At 36.4% G+C, this 25367-nt stretch overlaps 1 protein-coding gene across 1 annotated transcript in view; it reads right to left on the bottom strand.

Annotated features, from left to right (window-relative positions):
• Window positions 1-25367, bottom strand: part of ITPR2 (inositol 1,4,5-trisphosphate receptor type 2) — a 511835-nt gene that overhangs the window by 415738 nt on the left and 70730 nt on the right. The window contains exon 2 of the mRNA XM_043966319.1: window positions 10523-10593. Within this exon, the coding sequence (XP_043822254.1) occupies window positions 10523-10593 (71 nt within the window). The remainder of the gene's footprint in view (window positions 1-10522; window positions 10594-25367) is intronic.

Raw genomic sequence — 25367 nt, 5'->3', positions numbered from 1 at the left:
CAGATAAAAATGCCAACTAGAATGATGCCAAGCACAGCACCCTAAAGCAGTAGGGCACTGCCTACAGGCAGTAGTATTCTGCAGTAGAAAGAGCCCTGTATAGGGAGTGAGAGCCTTGAATTTCCCCTCCACTTCTTTCCTGTACCTCAAATCTACCATTTCTTATGTAACCCTGAGCCAAGTAGCTTCAACTTTCTGGGCTTCAGTTTCCTTATCTATAAAATATAGGGGTTGGACTAGACCTATGGCCATTTCCAGCTCTTAATCTATGATCTGCATGACTAAAGATGTGCATCAGATTGACATCAATCCATTGATCAACACCGTCAGACCCAATCATTCAAGAATCATCTAAGTATACCTTACTAAAGTATCCTCTAACCCCTATCTCTCCATTTTATCCATAAGGATAAGAAAGGCTTTATCAAATGTATTTCTGAAATAGAGGAATAATGTGTCTACCACATTTCCCTGACCCATTATTCTAGTAACCATGTCAAAAAGGGAATGAAAGGAAATGAGAATTAACAATTTTAAAAAGAGGAAACACAAATTGCTGATGATCACTTGAAAAAATTCTCAACATTACTAATAAGAAAAAAAAAACCCACAAATTAAAACATCTTTGAGGTACCATCTCATGCTTATCAAAATGTCATAATAATTTAAAAGCAATAAAAGTCCATGGTGGCAAGGTTGGAAAGAAATAAGTATACTCATTTATTGCTAGCAAAAGTAGAAACTTGTAGAATCTTTTTGGAGAAAGATCTAGCAGTACATAGTAAAAATTTACTTATATCATCATACTTTTTGACATAATAATTCCAAAGTTGGATTATATCTTTAGAATGTCACCAAAAAGGGGCAGCTAGGTGGTGCAGTGTATAGAGCACTGGCCCTGGAGTCAGGAGGACCTGAGTTCAAATCCGGCCTCAGGCACTTAACACTTACTAGCTGTGTGACCCTGGGCAAATCACTTAACCCCAACTGCCTCACTAAAAAAATATAAAATTAAATTAAAATAAAATAAAAAAAGAATGTCACCAAAAAAAGAACTATCTGTTCCATAAGTTTCACAATAGCATTATAAAGCATTACAAAAAAACCAAAAACTGGAAGCAATGTTCAAAATGAGGGGCATGGCAAAATAAATTGCATTACTCATATAATGAAATATCATAATATAAATAAGATAGACAAGAATAAAAATACAAAAGAAATTCAGAAAGACTCTTTGAAACAATGAAAAATGAAAAGGCATGGCAATAAGAATAAAATACAACTAATTATAGCTGTCTAAGAAGAAAAATCAATGAGGATGAATGGACGAAGAATTTTGAAAAAGAAGAAATATGACAATTGGTGGATGCCAGCTTCCTGCCTTCCCTTTTCATACATCATTGCTCTCCCTATAGTCCAACTGTCCCTATTCACCAAGTGATCTTTATATAGAATGCCAGTAAAGGCTTTTTTTAAATGAAAGGGCTTGTAATTACCCTCCTCCAACTTTCTTCATGTGATACATATACCAGGAACTGAATCAGAACATTCTAAAATGAAGGGGACAATCCCTCCTGAGACTAGATCTGCCATGACTTCTGTCCTTTCAAATATCCTGCCCTAGGTAGTGCTGCCTATGTATAGTCTGTTGACTCCTCTCCCTTCAAAGATCTGTGCGGAGACAATCTCACTCTCCCCCAGTTCTTCATGTTCCTGGGATCCTGGTTCCTATTTTATTCCCACTCTAGAATGTGTCCATTAATTAATATTCAATTTTAGTGCTCTATAGAGGATCTTCTGACAGCATCCTCTTACCCACAACCATACCTCCTATGGCCTTTCTGGACAAAACTACAAAGAGGAACAGGGATCTATCACCTCCATTTCATAGGTTGACTCAGCCATGGCAGTAAATACCAGGCAACAGGCAAATCTCAAGCAAGACATAGTATTCTGGAAAACAGGTACAAAAGGGAGTGGAAGTTTTTTCAGGGCTCAGACTGAGATGACATTGACTTTTCTGTTACATTTCATGAGTATTCTTTTTTTCACAAATATTCTCTATGAGAAATAGTTTCAAAGCATTTGTAAAGCAAACTCTGCCACCCTCTAGCAATGTTTGTAGTTAGAAGTTGGAATATTTACCCAAAGAACCACATGCTATTAACTAGGGCACATGATGACTGTTTGAAAGCCTTTTGACAATAGTAACCCACTGAATCAACACCTGGAAAGCAAAAGCAGTTTGTCTACATTTACAAATAGAATATTTGCACAAATAAGCCTTAAATCTAAAGGCACAGGTATTAAGCAAACTTGAATAAGCAAGCTAGGGCTTCAGAACACAGGCATTCAAAATTAATTTTATATAGCATATTTAAGTTTTTGCTAACTGGTTTCTTAGTAAAGAGTAAAGGAAATGAAAGCTGCAAGCCAACAGATATAAAAAGCACAAAACGATATGTCTAGATATTCATTTAATCTTGAGATATTTTACTTAAGATTTTTAAGCATGAAAAAAATCAATTGACCTTTTTATTGTTTCTATCATCCTAAGAAATAACATTGTAACATCACAGGATGGGCCAAAAGTTAAGAAGGGGTCTGATGTTTTCATAACTTTTTGAAAATGATTTTTTCTTTATTTTTCACCACTTACAAGACTTGATTTTTCTCATGTCATGTAAATTCATTTCCTACATATACTGTATATGAGGCTATGGTATTGTAAATTAAAAACAAAAAATAAAGGAATTATTAAATATTCATGACTTTTAGCCTACCCTGTAAAACCATCCCATCCTCCCACTTTCTTTGCAGTGGAAAGAGATTATAGGTGCAGAATACCACATAAAACATCAAACTTTTTCTATATGTTGGTTAGTTTTGATTAATTTTTTCCTCTTTCTTATTTTTTCCTATAAGGAATTCTCTTATGAGAGCAGGGAGAGGGCTACACTGGGAAATATGGGTGATGTAGAAACCAAAGATATCAATAAGTTTTATTTTGAAAAATATTAGAGCCATCTAGAAGTGGTTCATCTTTAAACAACTCCTATTTAATTTCATGTGGAATTTTGAAATAGGGGACATTTTCACTGGTTCTGGTGTTTGGGTCCAATTCTATAAACAGATAGTCTCTGCTTACCCTAAAGTACATTCCTAAACACTGTACTATAAAGATCTGTTTAGGAGATTCAAGGAAACAACTAAAAGCTTCTAAAATCATCAATTTTAGATCTATTGAGGAAAGAACAAGAATAATGCCTGCCTATATCCATCAAGCTAGATACCATATCAAGGAGTTATGACACAGGAAGAAGAAAAGCTTTAATAAAATTCATAAATTCACAGGAGATAAAATAAAAAAGGAACCAATAATGAAACACATGGACTGGGGGAATGGGGGGATAGAGGTGCCCTCAACAGTAATAGGGGATTTAGGAAGAGGGGAGCATTTGGGGCAAAAGATAATGAGTTCAGTTTTGTATATGTTAAGTTCAAGATATATACTGGACATCCAGTTCAAGTTGCACATTAGGAAAAAATGGAAACTGTGCCTGTGGATTCACAAGGAACTTCTTAACTTACGTAGATTTTTAAAAGGTGTGTTCAAAAAATGGAAACAAAGACAGCCGATGTAGGCTAAGATTAATAACAACTGATCATTTTACAGTACATTGAAGGGTTACAATCTTGTATCTATTGTATTTCATTCAGAAACCTTACAAATACTACAGGTAATATTATTCCCATTTTACAGAGAAGAAAACTGATGTTCAGTGTCGTTGTGACTTAGAACACAGCTTCTGAATGCCAGAGGTGGAATTGGAATCCAGGTCCTCTGACCTCCAATTCTATTGTTCTTTCCACTACACCAGAATGGATATGGAAGTGTGACCCAGTTGTCTAAGAATAGTGATTATCATGAGAACTAAAACTCAGAAGGCGTTGAGATTCATGAGGAAATAACAAAAACATTCAGGCTTTTTGGTTTCTGTGTGTGTGTGTGTGTGTGTGTGTGTGTGTGTGTGTGTGTGTGTGTGTGTGTGTGTGTGTTTTTAAGCTAAACCAGAGAAAGAGGATAACAACAACAAAAAAAGGGTTAAACTGCTGTTCAGCAACGAAGAAAAGGAAAAGCCGCTCAAGTCATTATGCTTCTTCTTTCTTTGCCAAGAAGAAGATCTTTGAAATGAAAAGCACAGAACAAGAATGGCTAATAGGGAATTAAAATCTGAGCCAGGTAGAGAGGTGCCAAGAGTGCTCCTGGCTGAGTTTGATAAATTCAAGTTATCAGTCTCAAGTGTAAGGGATATCCCAGAGTAGTGAAGGTCCTGAAGGAGGTGATGCTGAGTCGGCTGAAATATTTTGGCAAAGGAAAGGGTCCCATAATACTAGAGAAGAGCAAGTGTTGGCCTGATTTTCCATTTTAAAAAGGAAAGGCAAGAGAATGCAATCTATAAAGTATAATAGATCAGTAACCTTGGTTCTGATTCCTAGAAAAATGCTAGAATGTATTATTGGGGCAGCTAGGTGGCACAGTGGATAGAGCACTGGCCTTGGATTCAGGAGGACCTGAGTTCAAATCCAGCCTCAGACACATGACACTTAGCTAGCTGTGTGACCCTAGGAAAGTCACTTAACCCTCATTGCCCTGGGGGAAAAAAAGAATGTATTACTAAAAGGATAGCTATTGAACAATCTAGAAAAGGAAGAAGTAATCAAAAAATGCTAGCATGGCTTCATCAAGGAAAGGTCATAAAAGAAAAACATCCATTTTTTTTTTTTTGGTGAGGCAATTGGGGTTAAGTGACTTGCCTAGGGTCACACAGCTAGCTAATTGTTAAGTGTCTGAGGTCGGATTTGAACTCAGGTCCTCCTGAATCCAGGGCCAGTGCTCTATCCACTGTGCCACCTAGCTGCCCCCAAAACATCTATTTTTGATAAGATTACTAGTCTGATAGACCAGGAGAATGATAGATTTGTTGTCCAGTCATTTTTCAGTCATGTCTGACTCTTCATGATCCCATTTGGGGTTTTCTTAGCAAAGATATTAGAACAATTTGCATTTCCTTCTCCAACTCATTTTACAGTCTAGGAAACATGCAAATGGGGTTAAGGGACTTGCCCTGGGGCACATAGTTAGTAATTGTCTGAGGCAAGTTTTGAACTCAGGAAGCAGTCTTCCTGACTCCAAGTCCTGGCACTCTATTCACTGTGCCACCTAACTGCCCCAATATAGACAGACTGACAGACAGATAGACACATACATATGTGTATATGTTAGATAGATATAGATAGATAGATAGATAGATAGATAGATAGATAGATAGATAGATAGATAGATAGATAGATAGATAGATAGATAGATAGACAGACAGAGAGTCTGGGAAGGAGAGACGGAGAGAGGGAGGGAAGGAGGGAGAGGTAAAGGTAGAGGTAGTTGGCTTGGATTTTAATGAAGCATCTGGCAATTCTCTCATGCTATTCTTGTGAAAAAGTTCAAGAAACATGAACTAGATATAATACAATTAGGTGGATTCTGGTGAAAAAATGATCCAACTGCAAGATGAAAAGAAAATTCAGTGCAATTTCCTAAGCCGTCTGTGGGTAGCAGTAAACTCAAAATGCTACAATCTGAAAACATTCCTTTAACAAATAAAGGAAGAATTATTCATCTTCTGTTATTCCCAGCTTGACTTTAATGTATTTAGCTTATCATATTCTCAGGTCCAACAGCTCTAAATGCAAATTTATCTGGAGTCAGAAATATATTTTAACAGACCCAAACATGCTCATGATGGAGAATGTTCATAGATAACAGAGAAAAAATAATACTTGGCTCCTCTTTCATTTCTCTCTTATCTGAAACGAATAGCCTTCAAAATGTAAGTGTAGGAATAAAAGTGATTAAGAAGAAAGTGAATCCAAGACAGGTAGAGATGTCAAAAAGAACCTACCTATTCTAAATGATTTTAGGCTTCCTGGCACAGAGAAATTATATCAAGAGGAATCAAGTTCTCTTAAGAACTTGAAAATGAGTCTGCAAAATTACCATGGGGGGGGGGCGGGGCAGCTAGGTGACTCAGTGGATAGAGTACCAGCCCTGGATTCAAGAGGACCTGAGTTCAAATCCAGCCTCAGACACTTGGCACTTACTAGCTGTGTGACCCTGGGCAAGTCACTTAACCCTCATTACCCCGCAAAAACAAACAAACAAACAAAACTAGCATTGAAATTCTTTGGGAAGGGCAAGAGAAAGGAATAAGCATTTGTATGACATTTACTATGTGCAGGGAACTAGCCTATGTAGTTTTTACAAATATTATATCATTTGATCCTTACAATAAAAAATAAGTGTTATTATTATCTCCATTTTACAGCTGAGGCAACTGAGACAAAGACAAGTTGAGTGATTTGTCTAGGGTCAGAGCTAGTAACTGTCTGAGGCCAGATTTGAACTCAGGTCTTCCTGAATCCAGGCCCAATGGCTCTATCTACTGCATCACTAGTAATTTGGGAATTATTTAAAAATGAACACACACACAAACACCCATAAACATACACATGCACATAGACATATTTGACGTATCAGATAGGTATCAGATAGGTAAATGTCCACATTTTTACAGAGAATTTTGTATGGTTTTAAAATATGCATGGGATATATTTTTAAAGGAATGACTTTAAGGTGGTGTTTTGCTCTATCAAATCAAATGCTTTAAAAAACCCTGTCAACAATGAATAATGCAAAGGGATTTTATATTCCCTCCACCTATCTGTATTCTACTTGTAACTATGTGATGTAAAGATATAATATGCAAGAAAATATAATTTTTTAAAGCCTGCCTCTTCCTTTCTCAAAATTTAATCAGAAATGTCTTCAAAAGGATGCCCATTATCACATCTATTATTAAATATTGTACTAGAAATGTTAGCTATAGTAATAAGAGAAGAAAAAGGGTATTGAAGGAATTAGAATAGGCAATGAAGCATCAAAACTATCACTCTTTGCAGATGATAGGATGTTATACTTAGAGAATCCTAGAGAATTAACTAAAAAACTACTCAAATTTATTAACAACTTTAGCAGTCACAGGATACAAAATAAAACCACATAAAATCATCAACATTTCTGTATATTACCAACAAAGTCCAGCAGTAAGAGATAGAAAGAGAAATTCCATTTTAAATAACTGTAGACAATACAAAATACTTGGGAGTTTACCTGCCAAGACAAACCCAGGAACTAAAGAACAAAACACTTTTCACACAAATAAAGTCATATCTAAACAACTGGAAAAATATTAACTGCTCATGGGTAGGCAGAGCCAATATAATAAAAATAAAATCATAATTCTACCTAAATTAATCTATTTATTCAGCACCATACCAATCAAACCATCAAAAATTATTTTATAGAGCTAGAAAAAAAATAGTAACAAGATTCATCTGGAAGAACAAAAGGTCAAGGATATCAAGAAAGTCAATAAAAAAAAAAATGTGAAGGAAGGCAGCTTAGCCATACCAGATCTCAAACTGTATTAAACGTGGTAATTGGGGCGGCTAGGTGGCGCAGTGGATAAAGCACCGGCCCTGGATTCAGGAGTACCTCAGTTCAAATCCGGCCTCAGACACTTGACACTTACTTACTAGCTGTGTGACCCTGGGCAAGTCACTTAACCGCCATTGCCCCGCAAAAAAAAAAAAATGGTAATTAAGGGGGCAACTAGGTGGCACAGTGGATAAAGAACTGGCCCTGGATTCAGAAGGACCTGAGTTCAAATCCAGCCTCAGACACTTGACACTTACTAGCTATGTGACCCTGGGCAAGTCATTTAACCCTCATTGCCCCACCAAAAAAAAATGTTCAAAAATTGTTTTTACATGCAATGGAGGGGGGGGGGAGAATAAAATACATATTAAACAACAGTAAAAATAAATAAATAAACAAAAATGTCTTCAAAGTATTTGTAAATTATTCTCTCAAAAACTTTATAGAGATAAACAAGTAGATACATGCCTCAGTAGTTATATTTTCCTAAAAAGTTTTTTTTCTTTAATAATAATAAAAGTGATTCTGGGTTTTTCATGCTTTTGTTATTATCAAGAGAATGAAGGCTTGAACATTCAAAATTGTGCCACCTACCACATCAAGCTCCTCTGTGCATACTCTAGCTTTGGTTGTTTTTTAATACATTTTTATTTCTTCAAGCAAGCATATCGGATACTGTGATGTAAAGTCTAAATAGAGTAGCTCCACTGTTATTCATGACAAAATAATTTGTTAAAAAATCTTCACAGATCCTTTCCTTTTTTTGTTTTTGTTTTTTCATTGCCCTTCTAGTTTCATTCTTGAATACTCAGGATACTTTGACTTAGTTGAGTCTATCACCATATATACTATAAATTGTTCTTCCCTATTGATATTTTTATATTCTTAATAATGCCACTACAGTTGTACATGAAAAGTACTTCAGGTTTGGGGTTTGTTGTTTTATTTTGGTTTTTGTGATATAAATCTTTTTTTGCCAGCTCTAAGGATGCTTTTTCTAAAAGTCTCACAAGAAGTCTTTTCCCAGTCAGCCTAATTTTAAGCTCTAATTTTAGACAATTTTAACCAAAGTGACTAAGCATCTAAAAATGTTTTCAAAAGCCTTTTCTTTACTTTTCAGCAATTAAAGTTATAAGCATCTCATCTGGAAGAGTTTCAGATTTCATTAACAAAAATTTATACCAAATAATGAAGAAATTTAGCATGAGGCTTTTAAAGTTAATGGTGGAGAGAACAGTTATAAGCTAAGTGGTACAGTGCATAGAGCACCAGGCCTGGAGTCACAAAGACTCCAGCTTCAGCTATTAGCTGTGTGACCCTGAGCAAGTCACTTAACCTATGTCTCCTTCAGTCGCCTCGGTTGTAAAATGTGAATAATAGCACCTACCTCACAAGGTTGTTGCAGAGATCAAATCAATTATTATCTGAAAACCACTTGTATCAGTAATTTCAAAATCAAAATATATGTTTAGTCTTTAGATTTTAAGTCCCTATTATGAATATCTTTGCACAAATAATATTTAAAATTTTGCTTTCTTTAGCTATTCCAAGGAACAAGGGGAAAGCTACACAATGTGAGTCAGGGGACTGTAGGCTAAGTTGGACAAAAGTTTGAAATTCCTAGTCTGAACCATGACAGATTTTTCTTTTTGTTTGTTTGTTTGTTTTGTGGGGCAATGGGGGTTAAGTGACTTGCCCAGGGTCACACAGCTAGTAAGTGTCAAGTGTCTGAGGCTGGATTTGAACTCAGGTACTCCTGACTCCAGGGCTGGTGCATTATGCACTGCGCCACCTAGCTACCTCTTTTTCTTAAAGATCTACTTAGGAAGGAAACTCCCCCAACATCTTTGGGAATTTATTTCAGTGTTTTATCTGTGATGGTTGAAAAAACAGCAAAAATGTCTTCTGCTATAATTTGGTCAAAGTAAGATTTTTCTCTTGTTAGTGAGGATACTTTCCCCAAAAAAATCTTCTAGGGCTGAGGTTTTTTCCCACTCATATTATAGTTTATTAACTAGAAAATGTATAAAAATATATCATTCCTAGCCTGCTATATTTGGCTTTTTAGAAGAAACTGGAGGTGAAGATATAGACCAAGAGAACAAAAATCGGAAGATTGAAGAAAAAAGCCAGAATCAAAAGAAATCCTAAGGGAGGAAAATGGATGTTAATTTGAATGAAAATAAAATTCAGAAAAACAGCAAGAACTTACAATGGAGGAAAGATAGTGAAGGGACAAATATCAGAGATAATAAGTAGGAAGAATTTTTATTTTTTCATAAATGATGCCATATAACAAAGCACTTTTAAGTTTACAAAGTGCTTTCTTCATTGCAACTCTAGACATATGCGTATTGGCCACTTCACAAAAGATGAAAATGAGGCTAAGAAAGGCTAAACACCTCACTCAGAATCACAACTAGTATGTGTAAGAGGCAAGACTTGATCTTCTTGCCTCAAAGACTAGCTGTCTCTCAACAATGTCATCCTTCCTCACATCAAAACAAAATGTTTCAAAATCTGTGTTACACAAACTACAGGCAGTATGGTGGAGTGGAAAGAACCTTCAATTAACACACTGACTGACATGAGCTCTCAAACTAATACAATGAAAAGGTGCAGAACAGTTTCTGATTTGTAGTGGAAGATATCATTTGCTCTACTCATTACCTATACCAATGAAGTCACAGATCCAGCCCCACCCCCATCCCCCAAGGAAAAACTGGATCAGGGTAGAGTCCATATATTTTTTTTTAAATAAATACTTTATAAATATTGTATTTTAGTTACCAATTCCTTCATATTACATATCCAAAAATCTTTCAGTATACAATAGGGGTATTTTAACCATTCTAGATATTTTACTAACTCTGAGGCACAGGGAAGAGGAATTTCTAATAATTTTAACAGAAGGAAACAATCTGGTTTTGATTATTCTATATGAACACAAAGATGTCTATTACTTACCTCTGAATTTCTTGGGAGGGTTGGCAAGATCACCTGCTTCTGGATGTACCACACATCTATCGTCCACTAGCCTATCAAGAGAACCATATTTACACATTTAGTACGTTGTGGCTACTAATTAGAAATACATTGAGGTTAAAAGGAAAATAACAAATTCTGTAGAGTCTGCAGGGAAATGGGCATATGAATGTACTGTTAGTGGAACAGTGAACTGGTCTAGCTATCCCTGGAAAGAATTTGAAACTATGCCCCAAAAGTTACTCAACCAGACATACCCTTTAATCCAGTCATCTACAAGGCCCATAATAAAAATAATGCCTAGAGGGGCAGCTAGGTGGCGCAGTAGATAGAGCACCAGCCCTGGAGTCAGGAGTACCTGAGTTCAAATATGACCTCAGACACTTAACACTTACTAGCTGTGTGACCCTGGGCAAGTCACTTAACCCCAATTGCCTCACTAAAAAAAAAAAGAAAAAAAAGAAAGAAAGAAAGAAAAAAAAATAATGCCTAGCACTTCGAAGGAGACAACATGCATACAGAATTACAGATCCAGAGCTGAAAGGGACCTCAGAGGCTATCTAGTCCAAATTGCTCATTTTACAGATGAGGAAACTAAGGCCCAAGGAGATTAGTTGTTGTGTTGTTGTGGTGATGTGGTGGTTGTGGTTGTGGCTGTGGCTGTGGTTGTTGTTGTTGTTGTTCAGGCATTTTTCAGTCATGTCCAACTCTTCACAAACACATTTGGGGTTTTCTTTCTTTCTGTTTTTCTTTCTTTCTTTCTTTTTTTGTGAGGCAATCGGGGTTAAGTGACTTGCCCAGGGTCACACAGCTAGTAAGTGTCAAGGGTCTGAGGCCGGATTTGAACTCAGGTCCTCCTGAATTCAGGGCCGGTGCTCTATCCACTGTGCCACCTAGCTGCCCCTGGGGTTTTCTTAACAAAGATACTGAAGTGGTTTGCTATTTCTTTCTCCAACTCATTTTACAGATGAGGAAACTGAGGCAAACAGGATTGAGTCACATAGCTAGTAAGTGCCTAAATCCAGATTTGAACTCAGGAAAATTAGTTTTCCTTACTTCAAGCCTGGCAGTCTATCCACAGAACCACCTAGCTGCTCCTGTGTCACCTAGCTGCCCCACAAAATATGTACTGAGAAGGAATTAGCAGTTGTAAGCTTTAGAAGCCTCATGTATAAGTCGACCCTTGAGCTAAGCTCAAGGCATAAGTGTAGAGAGAGTGATAATACCAGAGATATACTCAAATTGAAATTTTTGCTCTGAAACAGAATTTGGAAACCAGAAATAGCCCTTTGAAAACTAGTGTAATTGACCAAAATTGAATGAAAATAGTGGCTACAGATTGATTTGGTCACCTTGGGCAGACATTTCCTAAATGTCACCACATCTACATGATCGAAGTTCCTCAAAAATAAATGCTTATTTAGGTTCTTCCTTGGTTTTTAGACATACTTAGTTACAAGTCTAATGCATTCACATTGGTTTACTAAACTGTGGTTTTGTAAGAGTTGCCAGACATGCAAGAAATTCCTTTAAGAGTTTTTAGATGTCTAGAATATAAAACAGGAAGTCACACTGGGCCAAGTTTAATGAAGCTATAATTCCAAGTTCAGTCTGAAACTCAGAAACCACAAGGCTGAAGTATCTCCTAAGTATGGAACAGTATAAACCCAAGTAATAGAGATATAAGACAAAGGTAAATTGTTCTTTTCATTCAATGGTAATAGCAAGAACTATCTGTGAAGATCATTTTAAGGACACACCTATAGAGTTTTAGAGTTTACAGAATACTTTATTCACAGCACTCCTGTGATCTAGGTAGTGTATCATTATCATCATTTCTATTTTGTAGGTGAGGAAACAGATAGTAAGGAACTAATCTGGGGCTTGACAAATCTGGGATTTGAATCTAAGTAAGCTTGACTCCTTAGACAAAGGTTCTTTCTGTTTCTCCGTGCTCCCTCTCAGTGTCTCCTAACACATTTTTTTTTTCCTTTCCCCTACTTCATTTAAACAATGGCAACTAGAATTTTCGAAGGAAGGAATAATGGGTGAATTTTAGACTTTGTGTGTGTGTGCGTGCATGTGTGTGCATGTGTGTGCGCAGGGAATAATAGTACCAAAAAGGATTACGAAGATAGTATTTGCTTTGCAATACCATTATGTCTTGTGTTTTCTTGACATTTCTTGATCAGTTATTGCTGTTATCGGCTCTTGTAATTGGTAGTTGTGAGGACATGGACAATGAGGATTCTCTGTATCCATATTATTTCCGTTTTGCAAATGAGGAAACTAAAGTACAGAAATTAAGTGAAGCAGATTTTGCTTTTGTCTGGACCTGCAATTTCTTTGGTATAGGGAACTCTTTATGAGGAAACTCCTTCTAGAGATGCAGCTCATCAACTGTTCTGAAATTTCTAGTCTTTTTAATAAAATAATTTTAATGAAATAATTTCTTTTTCCCTAATTACATTAAAAACATTTTTTTAAATTCTGAGTTCCACATTCTATCTTTCTCTCCCTCCCTTTCCTCCTAAATGGTAAGCAATATGATATATTTTATACATGTGCAATCATGTAAAATATTTCCATATTAGTCATTTTGTACAAGAACACTCAAAAAGAGAAACAGAGAGAGAGAAGGAGGGAAGGAGGAAGGGAGGGAGGAAGGAAAGAAGGAAGGGAGGGAGGGAGGGAGGGAGGAAGGAAGGAAGGAAGGAAGGAAGGAAGGAAGGAAGGAAGGAAGGAAGGAAGGAAGGAAGGAAGGAAGGAAGGAAGGAAGGAAGGAAGGAAGAAAGGAAGAAAGGAAGAAAGGATAGCATGCTTCAGTCTGTATTCAGATGGTATCTGTTCTTTCCATGGAGGCAGATAGTATACTTCATAATTAGTCCTTTGGGACTGTTTTGTATCATTGTATTGGTGTAAAGAACTATCATTCAGGCAGGCACAGTAGATAAAGCACCGTCCCTGGATTCAGGAGGACCTTAGTTCAAATCTAGTCTCAGACACCTGACACTTACTAGCTGTGTGACCCTGGGCAAGTCACTTAACCTTCATTGCCCTGCCAAAAAGAAAAGAGCTATCATTCATAGTTGATCATCTACAATGTTGCTGTTATTGTGTACAATGTTCTCCTGGTTCTGCTCACTTCACTTTGCATCAGTTCATATAAGTCATTCCAGGTTTTTCTGAAATTATCCTGCTTGTCATTTCTTATAGCACAATAATGAAAACGTTAGTCTTCTCTCAGTTGTATGAAGCCTTGAGGGCTTAAGTGACTTGTCCAGGTGACACAGTTAACATGTGCCAGAGACAGTACTTAAACTGAGCCTTCCCAACACAGACACTGTCTCTCTATATAGGACACCATGCTGCCTTCCTATTGGGTTGAATGAGGAAGCAAAAGATATCATATCAAAGAAAAATTTCACTAAATAACTGCTCACTTATACAATTGATCCCCATGCCAACATCTCTCCCTGCTTAACACTAATCTCTTCCTATTACCTATCACTACCTCTATCATCAATGTCTTTACTGATTGCTGATGTTACTCAAATTTTATATCAAAAAATTAAGAAATGGGCTCTTGGGGTAAATGATGACACTTTTGAATATTTCTGTAACAATGACCCTCCTTATGATCATGCTATGAAAGTCACACATGAAGTAAAGGATATCATATCATGCTGCCATATTTTTTACAAAAATCTGTCCCTCTATAATCAATACTTGATTCATTTCTTGTTCACTTCAAGAATGAGTGTATAATTGCAATTATACATATATATATGTATACACAATATAGAGAGAATTTGTTAAATAAAAGATAAGCTTATTTTCATAATTTTTAGTTTTGTTTTTCAAGACAAAACTCAAATCAAACCTTCCCCCACTTACACTTTTTACAATATTATGGTATTTTAAGATTTGTTTAAGTAGACTCTTTCCATTATTCATTATAATCAGATAAGACACATCTATACTACATGCCACAGCTATTTCCCAAACAATTCAATTCAAAAAGTACTTAATATGTGCTCACTGTGTGCAAGGTGGGTAGCTAGATAGTACATTGGATATAATCCTGGGCTTGCAATCAGAAAGACTCATCTCCCTGAGTTCAAATCTAACCTGGGACACTTACTAACTTAACCCTTTTTGCTTCAGTTCCTCATCTATAAAATGAGCTGGAGAAGAAAATGACAAACCGACTCAATATCTTTGCCAAGAAAACCCCAAATATGGTCATGAAGAGTCAGACACGACTGAAACAACTAAACAGCAAAATGTGCAAGGTGCTACATATTAGATATGACATCTTGGTATAAAAGAATATCATTGGATTCCTCACTCACATCTGCCAATCTTAACCAGAAAGAAGATAGAAAGAAGTCAAACTCATGCAACAAAAAAACTATTAGTCACTTTACCACAATTGCTTCAGAAAAAAGAAAAAAAAGAATATGAAAAAAAAGAATAGCAGCAGAAAGATAAGCAGAACAAAAGGTAAAAAAAAAAAATAAAACTAACCAAATTGTGAAGAAAGTACTCTCCTATGCTCATCTTTGCCTCTCCCACTTCCATTTCCAATTCAGAACTCAGATTCCCACCCCTGGGCTATTGGGCTATGACTTGTGAGCATTTACTTTATCTTGCCCAGATCCAGTCCCCAGCATACACTTCTCCATGCAATGTCATTCATTCTTCACACTATCCCCTCCATCAACTCTAACTCTGAGAGAAGTAATCAAATCAACACTATCATTCCTGGAAAGGTCAATCACTTGCCCTATGATATGACTCCAATCATCTTTCCCTCTGATTTCATTGACCACTACTACTCTATATGTGTTGTCTTCCCCATTGAAATGTTAGCTCTCTGGGCACAGGTACTGTCCTGCTTGATAGCAGTCATATTCCAGGCACTTAACACAGTACTTGGCACATAGTAGGAATTTAATAAATACTTTTTTATTCATGCATTCATTCACCATATTTCCTTTCTTTATCCCCATCATTGGCTCAAGAGCTAAACGTGAATTTAGAGGTCATTTAATCCAACATTTTCATTTTACAGATGAGTAAACTAAGGTCCTAAAAGGTTAAAAAAACATAGCTTGTAAGTTACAGAGGCAAAATTTGAACCTAGACCTAAATCCAAATCTGATGCTCCTTCCGAATATTTCAATTCTTCACTATAAGAATTTAACTACAAATTATTTATTCATCCTAATAGTTAAGAAATGGAATCCACATCTTAAATTTTCCATACTATTTAAAGACATTTCTGTACATAAGTGTATTCAAAATTCCAAGTTCTCAACACTGACCAAACTTATCAGAATAGTTTTTTAAATGTGTAAAATCTTGTCTTCATAAGAAAGAGTCATAATGAGGCTTGTAATTGAAGCCCTCTAGGTTTTTATTTTCTCTACCTGCACAAATGTGGTTGCTTTCTCATTATTGTAGACACTAATCACAGTTAGGAAATAAATATATTATTTTTCTTAAGATTCTTCTAAGCTTTTCTTTGTGAAAACCACTGTTTTAGAAAACATATCTTCAGGGGCAGCTAGATGGCGCAGTGGTTAAAGCACTGGCCCTGGATTCAGGAGTACCTGAGTTCAAATCCAGCCTCAGACACTTAACACTTACTAGCTGTGTGACCCTGGGCAAGTCACTTAACCCCCATTGCCCCGCAAAAAACAAAAACAAAAACAAAAACAAAAAACATATCTTCTATTTCAGCTGCAGCCCTGAAATAATTGCATATGGTACCACAAGCAGAATCCTAGTAGTTAAAAATGAATAATAATAACTCTCAGCAGTTTTTAAACCCAATAAAAAGAAGCTTGATGCAATGGATATTAGTCACTCTTCATCTAATATGTGAGAGTAAAGCTCAACACCATATCCTGGACATTATTTCAATTAAGAACAATATTTGAACCTAGAATCTTACTACCTATTATAGTTCAACATCAATAATACTTTGCTTGTACATAATATGCTTTCTTTAAGACATTACAAATATGATCTTGCTTTTCTCTTATAAAATCCCTTCAAATACATTCTGGAGGATGCTGTGTTATTCAGAGAATCAAAGATGATTAAGCCAAAACACAGGAAGGTTAAATGATTTCTCTGTGACCATTTGGCCAATCAGAGATTTTTTTTTTTAATTACTGCAACATGGAAATTCTCAAGATCCCTAGTGGGCATATTAGTTTCTTGAGATAACATGGTTTTTATGTTCCAGTTTTTAGTTATTGAACTAAATGAAATTGTTAAAATTAAAAAGATTTTACATCTGAAAATAACAGTATTATGAAGACAAGGACAAGTTCAGCAGTAGCCATCCATTTGTTTGGGTCATTATGTCATTCAGGATCTCATTGTGTTGCCCAAAATTTCAAGTCAAAGTACTTCAGTGGTATTCTTACTCCAAACAAATACCCCTCATCAAAAACCGATGTTGATAACTTTTCCAAAGCTTCCGAAGTCCTTCAGGCAACTGACTTAGGAATGATGTATGAACTCTAATATATATAAACCAAATAGATGCTCAAAGCAAATAATTTCCAAATCACTCACATGAAAATGTATGCAACTGGGGCAGCTAGGTGGTACAGTGGATAGAGCACTGGCCCTGGGTTCAGGAGGACCTGAGTGCAAATCCGACCTCAGACACTTAACACTTACTAGCTGTGTGACCCTGGGCAAGTCACTTAACCCCAATTGCCTCGCCAAAAAAATTAAAAAAAAAAAAAAGAAAATGTATGCAATGAAACTGCAAAGTTAAGTTTCAAGATGCAATCATTTATAATCTGAAAAAAGTATATTAACATGTTGTAAAGAACTTAAAGTAGTGAAAATCTATTTTAGATATATTGCTAAAGAATCTTTGACAATATTAATATGTTTTTTAAACATTTGTATTTAAAGTTTTGAATTCCAAATTCTCTCCCTCTTTCCCTTCCTTTCTTCTCCTCTCCCCTCCCTGAGACAGTAAGCAATCAGATATAGGTCATACATGTGCAATTATGTAAAACATTTCCATATTAGTTATTTTGTATAAGACTCAAATAAAAGAAAAAGAAAGTGAAAAATATCATGCTTCAGTCTGTATGCAATCAATATCAGTTCTTTCTCTGTAGGCATCAGATAGTATACTTCATCATTAGTTCTTTGGGATTGGCTAAGAATAGTTAAGTCACTCACAGTTCTTCATCAAACAATATTTTTGTTACTGTGTACAACACTCGGGTTCTTTTCATTTTGCATCAATATTCCTTTAAGACCAAGTCATACTTCACTGAATTATTTTTGTGTGGTGCATATCAAGTATAGAATGATTCTTTTTCAAATAGTACATTTGTAATATAACTTGGACACAAAATAATATGCTGCCCTGCTATTTTATCCAGATTTCCAATTGAAAACAAACTACTCTTTGTCCATCTGCCTTCTAATTACCCTTGATTTCTTCAGCTGTCAAGGGAATGCCAGAAAGTAAGAGCACAAATTCAACACTTCCTTTTCTCACATGTTTGAGGATATAAGTGCTATAAAACAAATTTGTTTTTCTAAATTAGAATTATGATAAATTCCAAATCTTATGACATTATTTTAAAGGTATTTATATATAGCAAATTTATGATATACAAGAAGTCAATTTTTTAAATGCACCTCTTATTGGAAGGCCTTATGTACATATATTTGAATCAAAATATAATCTAAGGATTATCAAAAGAAATGCATTGAACATACCAAGTCCACACTTGTTATAAAAAGAAAAAAAAGGTGCCTTACCAGTAGTCTGGCCACAAAAAGATGGATTCTATGGTCATAGCAACCCATAAAACTTTTTTAAAATTTTAATGGGCCTCAATCTGTCTTGAGAGGCCTTCCTCTGCTTCTATAATGACTGTGGTGGGGTGGCAAAGGATGCTAAAGGTCATACAGTTTATAGACCATCTATAAAAATTAACAGTTTAAAAATATATTTATAGCAGCTCTTTTGTAGTGGTTAAGAATTGGAAATCAAAGGAATGTCCATCAATTGGGGAATGGCTAAGCAAGCTGTGGTACCCGATTCTGATGGAATATTATTGTGCTATAGAAAATGACAAACAAGACGATTTCAGAAAGGCCTGGAAAGACTTATATGAACTAATGTATAAAGTGAGCAGAACTAGGAGAACGTTGTACTCAGTGGCAGCAATATTGTTTGATGAAGAACTGTGAATGACTTAACTATTCTCAGCAATACAATGATCCAAGAAAATCCCAAAGGACTATTGATGAAACATACTATCCACCTCCAAAGAAAGAACTGATATTGATTGAACACAGAGTGAAGCATGCTATTTTTCACTTTCTTTTATTGTTTTCTTTTATTCAAGTTTTCTTAAACAAAATAACTAATACAGAAATGTTTTACATAATTGCACGTGTATAACCTATATCTGATTGCTTACTGTCTCAGGGAGGGGAGAGGGGGAGGAATGAAAGAGGGATAGAATTTGGAACTCAAAATTTTAAATAAAAATGTTTATTCTTATTTTTAAAAAATTAACAGTAACTACTTTAAATGTGAATTCTTTGTCCAATGACAATTGACTTGATAAATTGTTCAAAGAGATGAACCAGAGGAAGTTGTAAGGGAAAGGAAAGTATGGGTCACAGCTTCTTCTTGGAGGTGTTAATAAAGGAAGCAACAGTTGGTTTCACAGTATGCCCCAAAATAAAAAGAAACAATTTCATGAGATACTTAGTCATCTAATCTTTGATACATGATTAGGACAAGCAAAAGGATTATCTTGAAAATAATCGCAGTTTGGGGCAGCTAGGTGGCACAGTGGATAGAGCACCGGCCCTGGTGTCAGGAGGACCTGAATTCAAATCTGGACTCAGACAATTAACACTTACTAGCTGTGTGACCCCGGGCAAGTCACTTAACCCCAATTGCCTCACTGAAAAAAAAAAAAGAAAAGAAAAGAAAGAAAAGAATCACAGTTTAAGAGTCAACATCCATTGCAGACAATAAAGACAGAATGGAAGAGTGGAGAGAGCACTGGATTTGGAATCAGAAAATGTTGGCTTGAATCCTGGTCTTGCTACTTTCTAGCTGTGTGACCTTGGGTAAATCACTTAGGCACTCTGGGCCTTGGATCACTCATAGGAAAAATAAAGTATTTCTAAGTTTCCTCTTAACTTAGTCTGTGATCCTTTGACCCACCTACCACCTTCCCAACAAGGTAGAGACATGCAATGACCTTTATAAGATGCTCTAAACCAAGTCAATATATACATTGATATTCAGTGATTTCAATGCTGGGAGCGGGGTGACAAAGACAGGGAGGGAGGAAGGGGAAAAGAGAAGAGGGAGGAGAGAAGTCTGGGCAATAATACAGGGTGGCAAAAAGTATGTAGAGAGATATGGTTCAAATTTAAGAATAAGACTTGTAGATTACTCAGAAATGGAATTCCTATATACCATAAGCCTTTTCTTCAAGGAAAAAGATAAAAGAACAGAACATCATGAGAACAACATGACAAAAAATGAAATTGACTATCTTAAGAGACAGGAAATGACTGGTTACTGGTATAGAAGTAATATCAGAATCAGCTGTATCTATGGGAACAGACTTGACTCAGAGCAAAAGGTCAAAATCAACATAAAATTAGAAGAATAACGATGAGAAGACATAAAATATAGAATTACACAACTATTAAATTGCATCTCCATGTGAATATTTTCATTTGGAATAAAATTTATTTTCAACCACAAGCACAAGTTGATACTAAATCCTAAAGTCTTCTTACATACTTGAACTACTTTGTAATGATATATATTTTTCATTTTGCTTTCAACCTTGTCTTGAAAAAAAAAAGTTGGTGGGGAGGGTGGTGGTTTGTTTGTTTGTTTTGTGAGCAGTAGCCCAGGACTCTCTCAATACTCTGGCTCATATGAACCAGATCAAATCCTGGGGCCTGACCCAAGAGGGTCGTTTTCTCTCTTTAGCTTACTATACCCTCACTTGGAGCTTATTTCAGTTAATTTCTAAATACAGCTAGGATGTAGCTCATGTCTAGCTTTCCATAAATATGTATAAAATAGGTCCCCAGCTCCAACACAAGCACTCAAGGTTACAATAAGAGTAATTGCTCAAGCATAGCCTTTATTTCCCTGCACAGAAAATAAAGAAAATGCAAAGACTCATGGGAGTCCATAGACTAATAAAGAAAGCATATCAAGCATTTAAATGGCCCATAAGCCCATCTCAGAAAGAGGTTTCACAACAAGCAACACTCTTTCCTTTGTACAAATGACTAACTGTAATATCAACAGGGTGGCAAAATCCAGGTCCAGTTCATCCCCAAGTCCTGGTTTCTTTCATTGCTTCTTCAAGCAACATTGGCAATCTTCTCCCTTCTCCAAGAACCACAATTTTCAAAAATCCCATTCCTTCATTCTAAAAAGCCAGAATTCCAAACACTTTAACCTAAGGCTACCCACAGTTCATTGTTATAGATAATCAAAGCAACTCCAAAGATTGGCATTAACCAGGAAAACTCAGTTCTCTGACTGTAAGGCTAGATTACAGTATCATGCTGCCTGGGGCAACATTAAAAGATCTCCTTCTCTATACAGGAGGTTGTCATACAAGAACACTGCCCATGAGCTCCTCTCTTGGACCAAGTGGGAAAGCACATGTCTGCTTCTAACATATGCCTCTGTATGAACGCTTTCATTGTCTTCTCTGGTGCCACATTTTGGCTTAGGAATGTCAACTTTCAAATCTCCAGTCTCTAAATGTGCTCAGGAAGTTGTGAGTAAGCACATTTAACTTCCATGAACTGCCCCAAGACATCCATTACCAGTTCCTAGGGAGAGAAGACTATACATGCATAGGCTACCCCCTACCACTACCCAACACAATTCTGTTCTGCTGTGCTCTGTTCTGTCTGAGGAGGGAAGAAGCAGGACAAGAATGCACCTTCTTCCCTCTCAAAAGGGAGGCTCACACCTTATAAATCAGCCTGTCAGTCAAAAAACATTTATTAAGCCCTGATTATGCACCAGGCACTGTGCTAAACACATCAGTTTAATCAGAGAGCCTATCAAGAGGACTCCTCTTGTCAACCACCCCTTATACTCACACTAATTTAAATTATTGTAATGTAGCATAACAGTGTATATCTCAGGCAGCTTGGGATAATGCTGTGGTTCCCAATATTTTTGGTTCCACAAACCCCTTTCAGTGTATTGTGAAAAAAACATATTATGAACCCCCTGAGTAATTCAATATACTACTCTAATATTCTTTCAAGTGAAGTACTTACAATAAAAATATGAAATTTGGCCCAAGGAACCCTGTTCCAGACAAACCACTTCTCTAACAAGAGATGTACCCCAACCTACTACTAAATTATGCACCCCCTTTGCATCAAAAAAGCTTCCTCTTACTTTTTGCCTCAGAGGAGTATAATTGTTGTTAAATATCCTTTCAATACACAACCCTCAAGGGAAATTTCCCACCATAACTCAACCTAGGAAAAGGCCAGGATCCACCAACCTTTGTTATGGCTCTGGTGCAATATTAATAATAACTTCACTGTAAAAGAACATGACTGTTCCATAAGGAATGGTACCTATGAAGAATTCAGAGAAACATGGGAAGACATTTGAAGTAACATAAAACAAAATAAATAGAATGGGGAGGGGAAAGAGAATGTAGACACAATGATTACAACAATGCAAATGAAGGAAGAATGAAACCACGCTGGATATTTATAATGATCAACCTTGACCTCACATTCAGTCAATGTGCTAGTGCTTTTTTCCCTTTTTTGCTACAAGGGATCACTCATTGAGGAGTGAAGGAAAAGGAATATATTTGTAAGTGAAGGTGATATATAAACAATAAAGAGGAAAAAAATGTAAGAAATTTGTGTCTGGAAATGGGATTTTTTAAAAAAAGAGTAACTCGTGCCAGAGTGACTTCCCTTCCTATATATGTTTTTGAGAGATATGTGACAAAAGACATGTCATTCTGGATTTCAGCAAGACATTTTTTTTTTGCAGGGCAATGGGGGTTAAGTGACTTGCCCAGGGTCACACAGCCAGTAAGTGTCAAGTGTCTGAGGCCGGATTTGAACTCAGGAACTCCTGAATCCAGGGCCGGTGCTTTACCACTGTGCCACCTAGCCGCCCCTCAGCAAGACATTTTACAAAATCTTACCATTTATTAGAAGGTGTGATGGAGACATATGGATTCTATAACAATAAAATATGTGAATACTGAAGTCTTTGGTTATCTGCACCCAAACAGTCCATGGGTCAATGTCAAGCTGAAAACACTCAAGAGGATTGTCCCAGAGCTCTGACCTTGGCCTAGTTCTGTGCAATATTTTTATCATGAGTTAAACACACTTACTGAATGTGTGGTTAAAATAAAGTTCAGAAGGATAGCTAATGATTCTTAAGATGGAACTGAAATCCACAAACATCTTTGCAGATATGTCGAAGCTATAAGTTGAAGTTTCATGAAAATAAATGTAAAGTCTGACAGATTTTTTAAAAACCAATTACTCAAGTGCAGAATGGGAGAAATATAGCAAAAAAGTGGTGCAAACATGCCAAAAAAACCCTCGTCAATTATATTTTTCTATGTTTTTGCACCACATTTTTTTGATGAGAAGACAAAAAGTAATTCCATGTAATAGGGAGCTGAAAGATCTAGTGATATTTGGCTTAAAGAAAAAAAAAAGATTTTCTGGTGAGGAAAACAGCAACTGTTCTTTAATTTCTTTATTATCATCTTAGAGAGTTGTTGAGAACATTGAACTGCATTTGCAGAGAGAATTTCCTATCACATGTTCCCTATACCCATGAAATCAAATGTCTTGGACAAAAAAAAAAATAAAAATAAATTCTTAGTTATGCCTCATATGGAGCTTTCTCAGCTACCACTCCAGGGCTCCTAACATTGTTAAAGAAAGGCATGTAGTTTTTGTTCATGTGTTCCACAGTAAATTCATGTTATCTAATCTCAGGTGTTACTCAGCAGTTCATTTATTCATCTCATGTTTACTCCTTCCCTATTGTGTTCCTGATAGTACTTACCCAAACCTAATGCCCCAACTACACCCCTGCCCCCTTCATATTTCTAGCAGGTTGAGACTAAATTCTCTTATCTTCCCTGATTGCTACTCCAGAATTTCTCTGTATATGCATCTATCTTCTATTTCTTTCTTTTCTCAGAGGAATGTGTCCATTATTCCCATGACTAGCCCTTCTATCTGTACCCTTCATCCCCCATTCCTTTCCATCTCCTTCTATCTCCTCCATACCTTGCTACATCCATCATTCCCTTCTTACATCTTCTAATATCCCTACAAACATATTTAAGTAGCCACTATCCTAAATTACAACCTTTACCTGACTCTTCAACACCCTATTCCATCTCCTTATTTCTTTCACTGCCAAATTTGTCACATCTCTTCCTGAACTACTCATCCTCATCTCTTATATTATCTCTTTTTTTTTTTAGTGAAGCAATTGGGGTTAAGTGACTTGCCCAGGGTCACACAGCTAGTAAGTGTTAAGTGTCTGAGGCCGGATTTGAACTCAGGTACTCCTGACTCCAGGGCCGGTGCTCTATCCACTGCGCCACCTAGCTGCCCTATATTATCTCTTACTGCTCATCCTCAGCTCTTATAATCTAACTTCTGTCATCACTCTACTGATCTGGTCTCTTGATGGTCATAATTGTCAACTCAAATGATATTTCCTTTATCTTCATGTCCTTTGACCTTTCTGCTGTCATAAAATGATAGTTAATCACCCTACTCCCAAGAAAATCTCAACAAACTATATCCTATAGTAATGTTATTCATTCCTGACCACCTGCACTGGTTGAAACCACTATCCTTGTGATCTTGAGAAAGTTGTATCACCTTTATGTGACTTGGGTTCCTTAAACTGGATGGTCTCAAAGTCCCCTTCCAGGTGTGAATGACTGTCATACTCAACATCAGAGAAATTTCAGCTCTAAACTTTATGAATCTATAACAACTAACTTACCCACTTTTTCCAAACAAATTTCCATGTTCGATTAAAAAGTGAGTTATGCTCTTCCAGGGTCACAGAAAGGAACTCAGGATGCATATTTCCTTACAAGTAATAGTATCAATTGTGTGTAGAGTTCTCAGGTAGTTCATGAAAGTCTCATAATGGGATTGAACTACTAGCCTGTTTCTGACTTGATTATGTGGTGAATTGGAAAGGGGTAGGAAGGAGGTGTCAGGAAAGTGGAAGAGCAGGAACTGGGTGTCAAGGTGGCTATTTTGTGCCTGGCTTCATATAGTAGCCACATGTGAGGCACTGTCCAATGACAACTTCAGGATACCAGATATAAAAGGGTTAAAGTTCCAGAAATGAAAGAATTAAGTTCTTCAGGGCTTGAGCTCTGTTCCAGCTAACAAAGTGGTTGGTGGAAAAAGTGCCCAGGAATGAAAGTGCCCTTATAGTACCCTACTTCCCACTGGAGGAAGTTCTGGGCCCTTCATGTACTTCATGATCCAAATTTTCTTACTTTCCTCTGAGACCAAGCAGAGCTCCTACCTCTCCTGACTTCAGTTAGCTAAGTTCCAAAAGGAAAGAAACTAACTGAACAAATTCACAAGAAGGTATAGATGACTCATACTCAAAATCAGAGAAGTTCTTAGTGAGAAGAAAGCCATGGTTTATTATTGTTTTGGAATATTATTGTGCTATAAGACATGACAAGCAGGATGATTTCAGAAAGGCCTGGAAAGA

Source organism: Dromiciops gliroides, chromosome 5, assembly GCF_019393635.1.
Source record: "Dromiciops gliroides isolate mDroGli1 chromosome 5, mDroGli1.pri, whole genome shotgun sequence".
In the NCBI taxonomy this organism is placed as follows: domain Eukaryota; kingdom Metazoa; phylum Chordata; class Mammalia; order Microbiotheria; family Microbiotheriidae; genus Dromiciops; species Dromiciops gliroides.
Note: the sequence above shows the minus strand (reverse complement) of the source record. Positions and strands in the feature narration are given on the sequence as shown.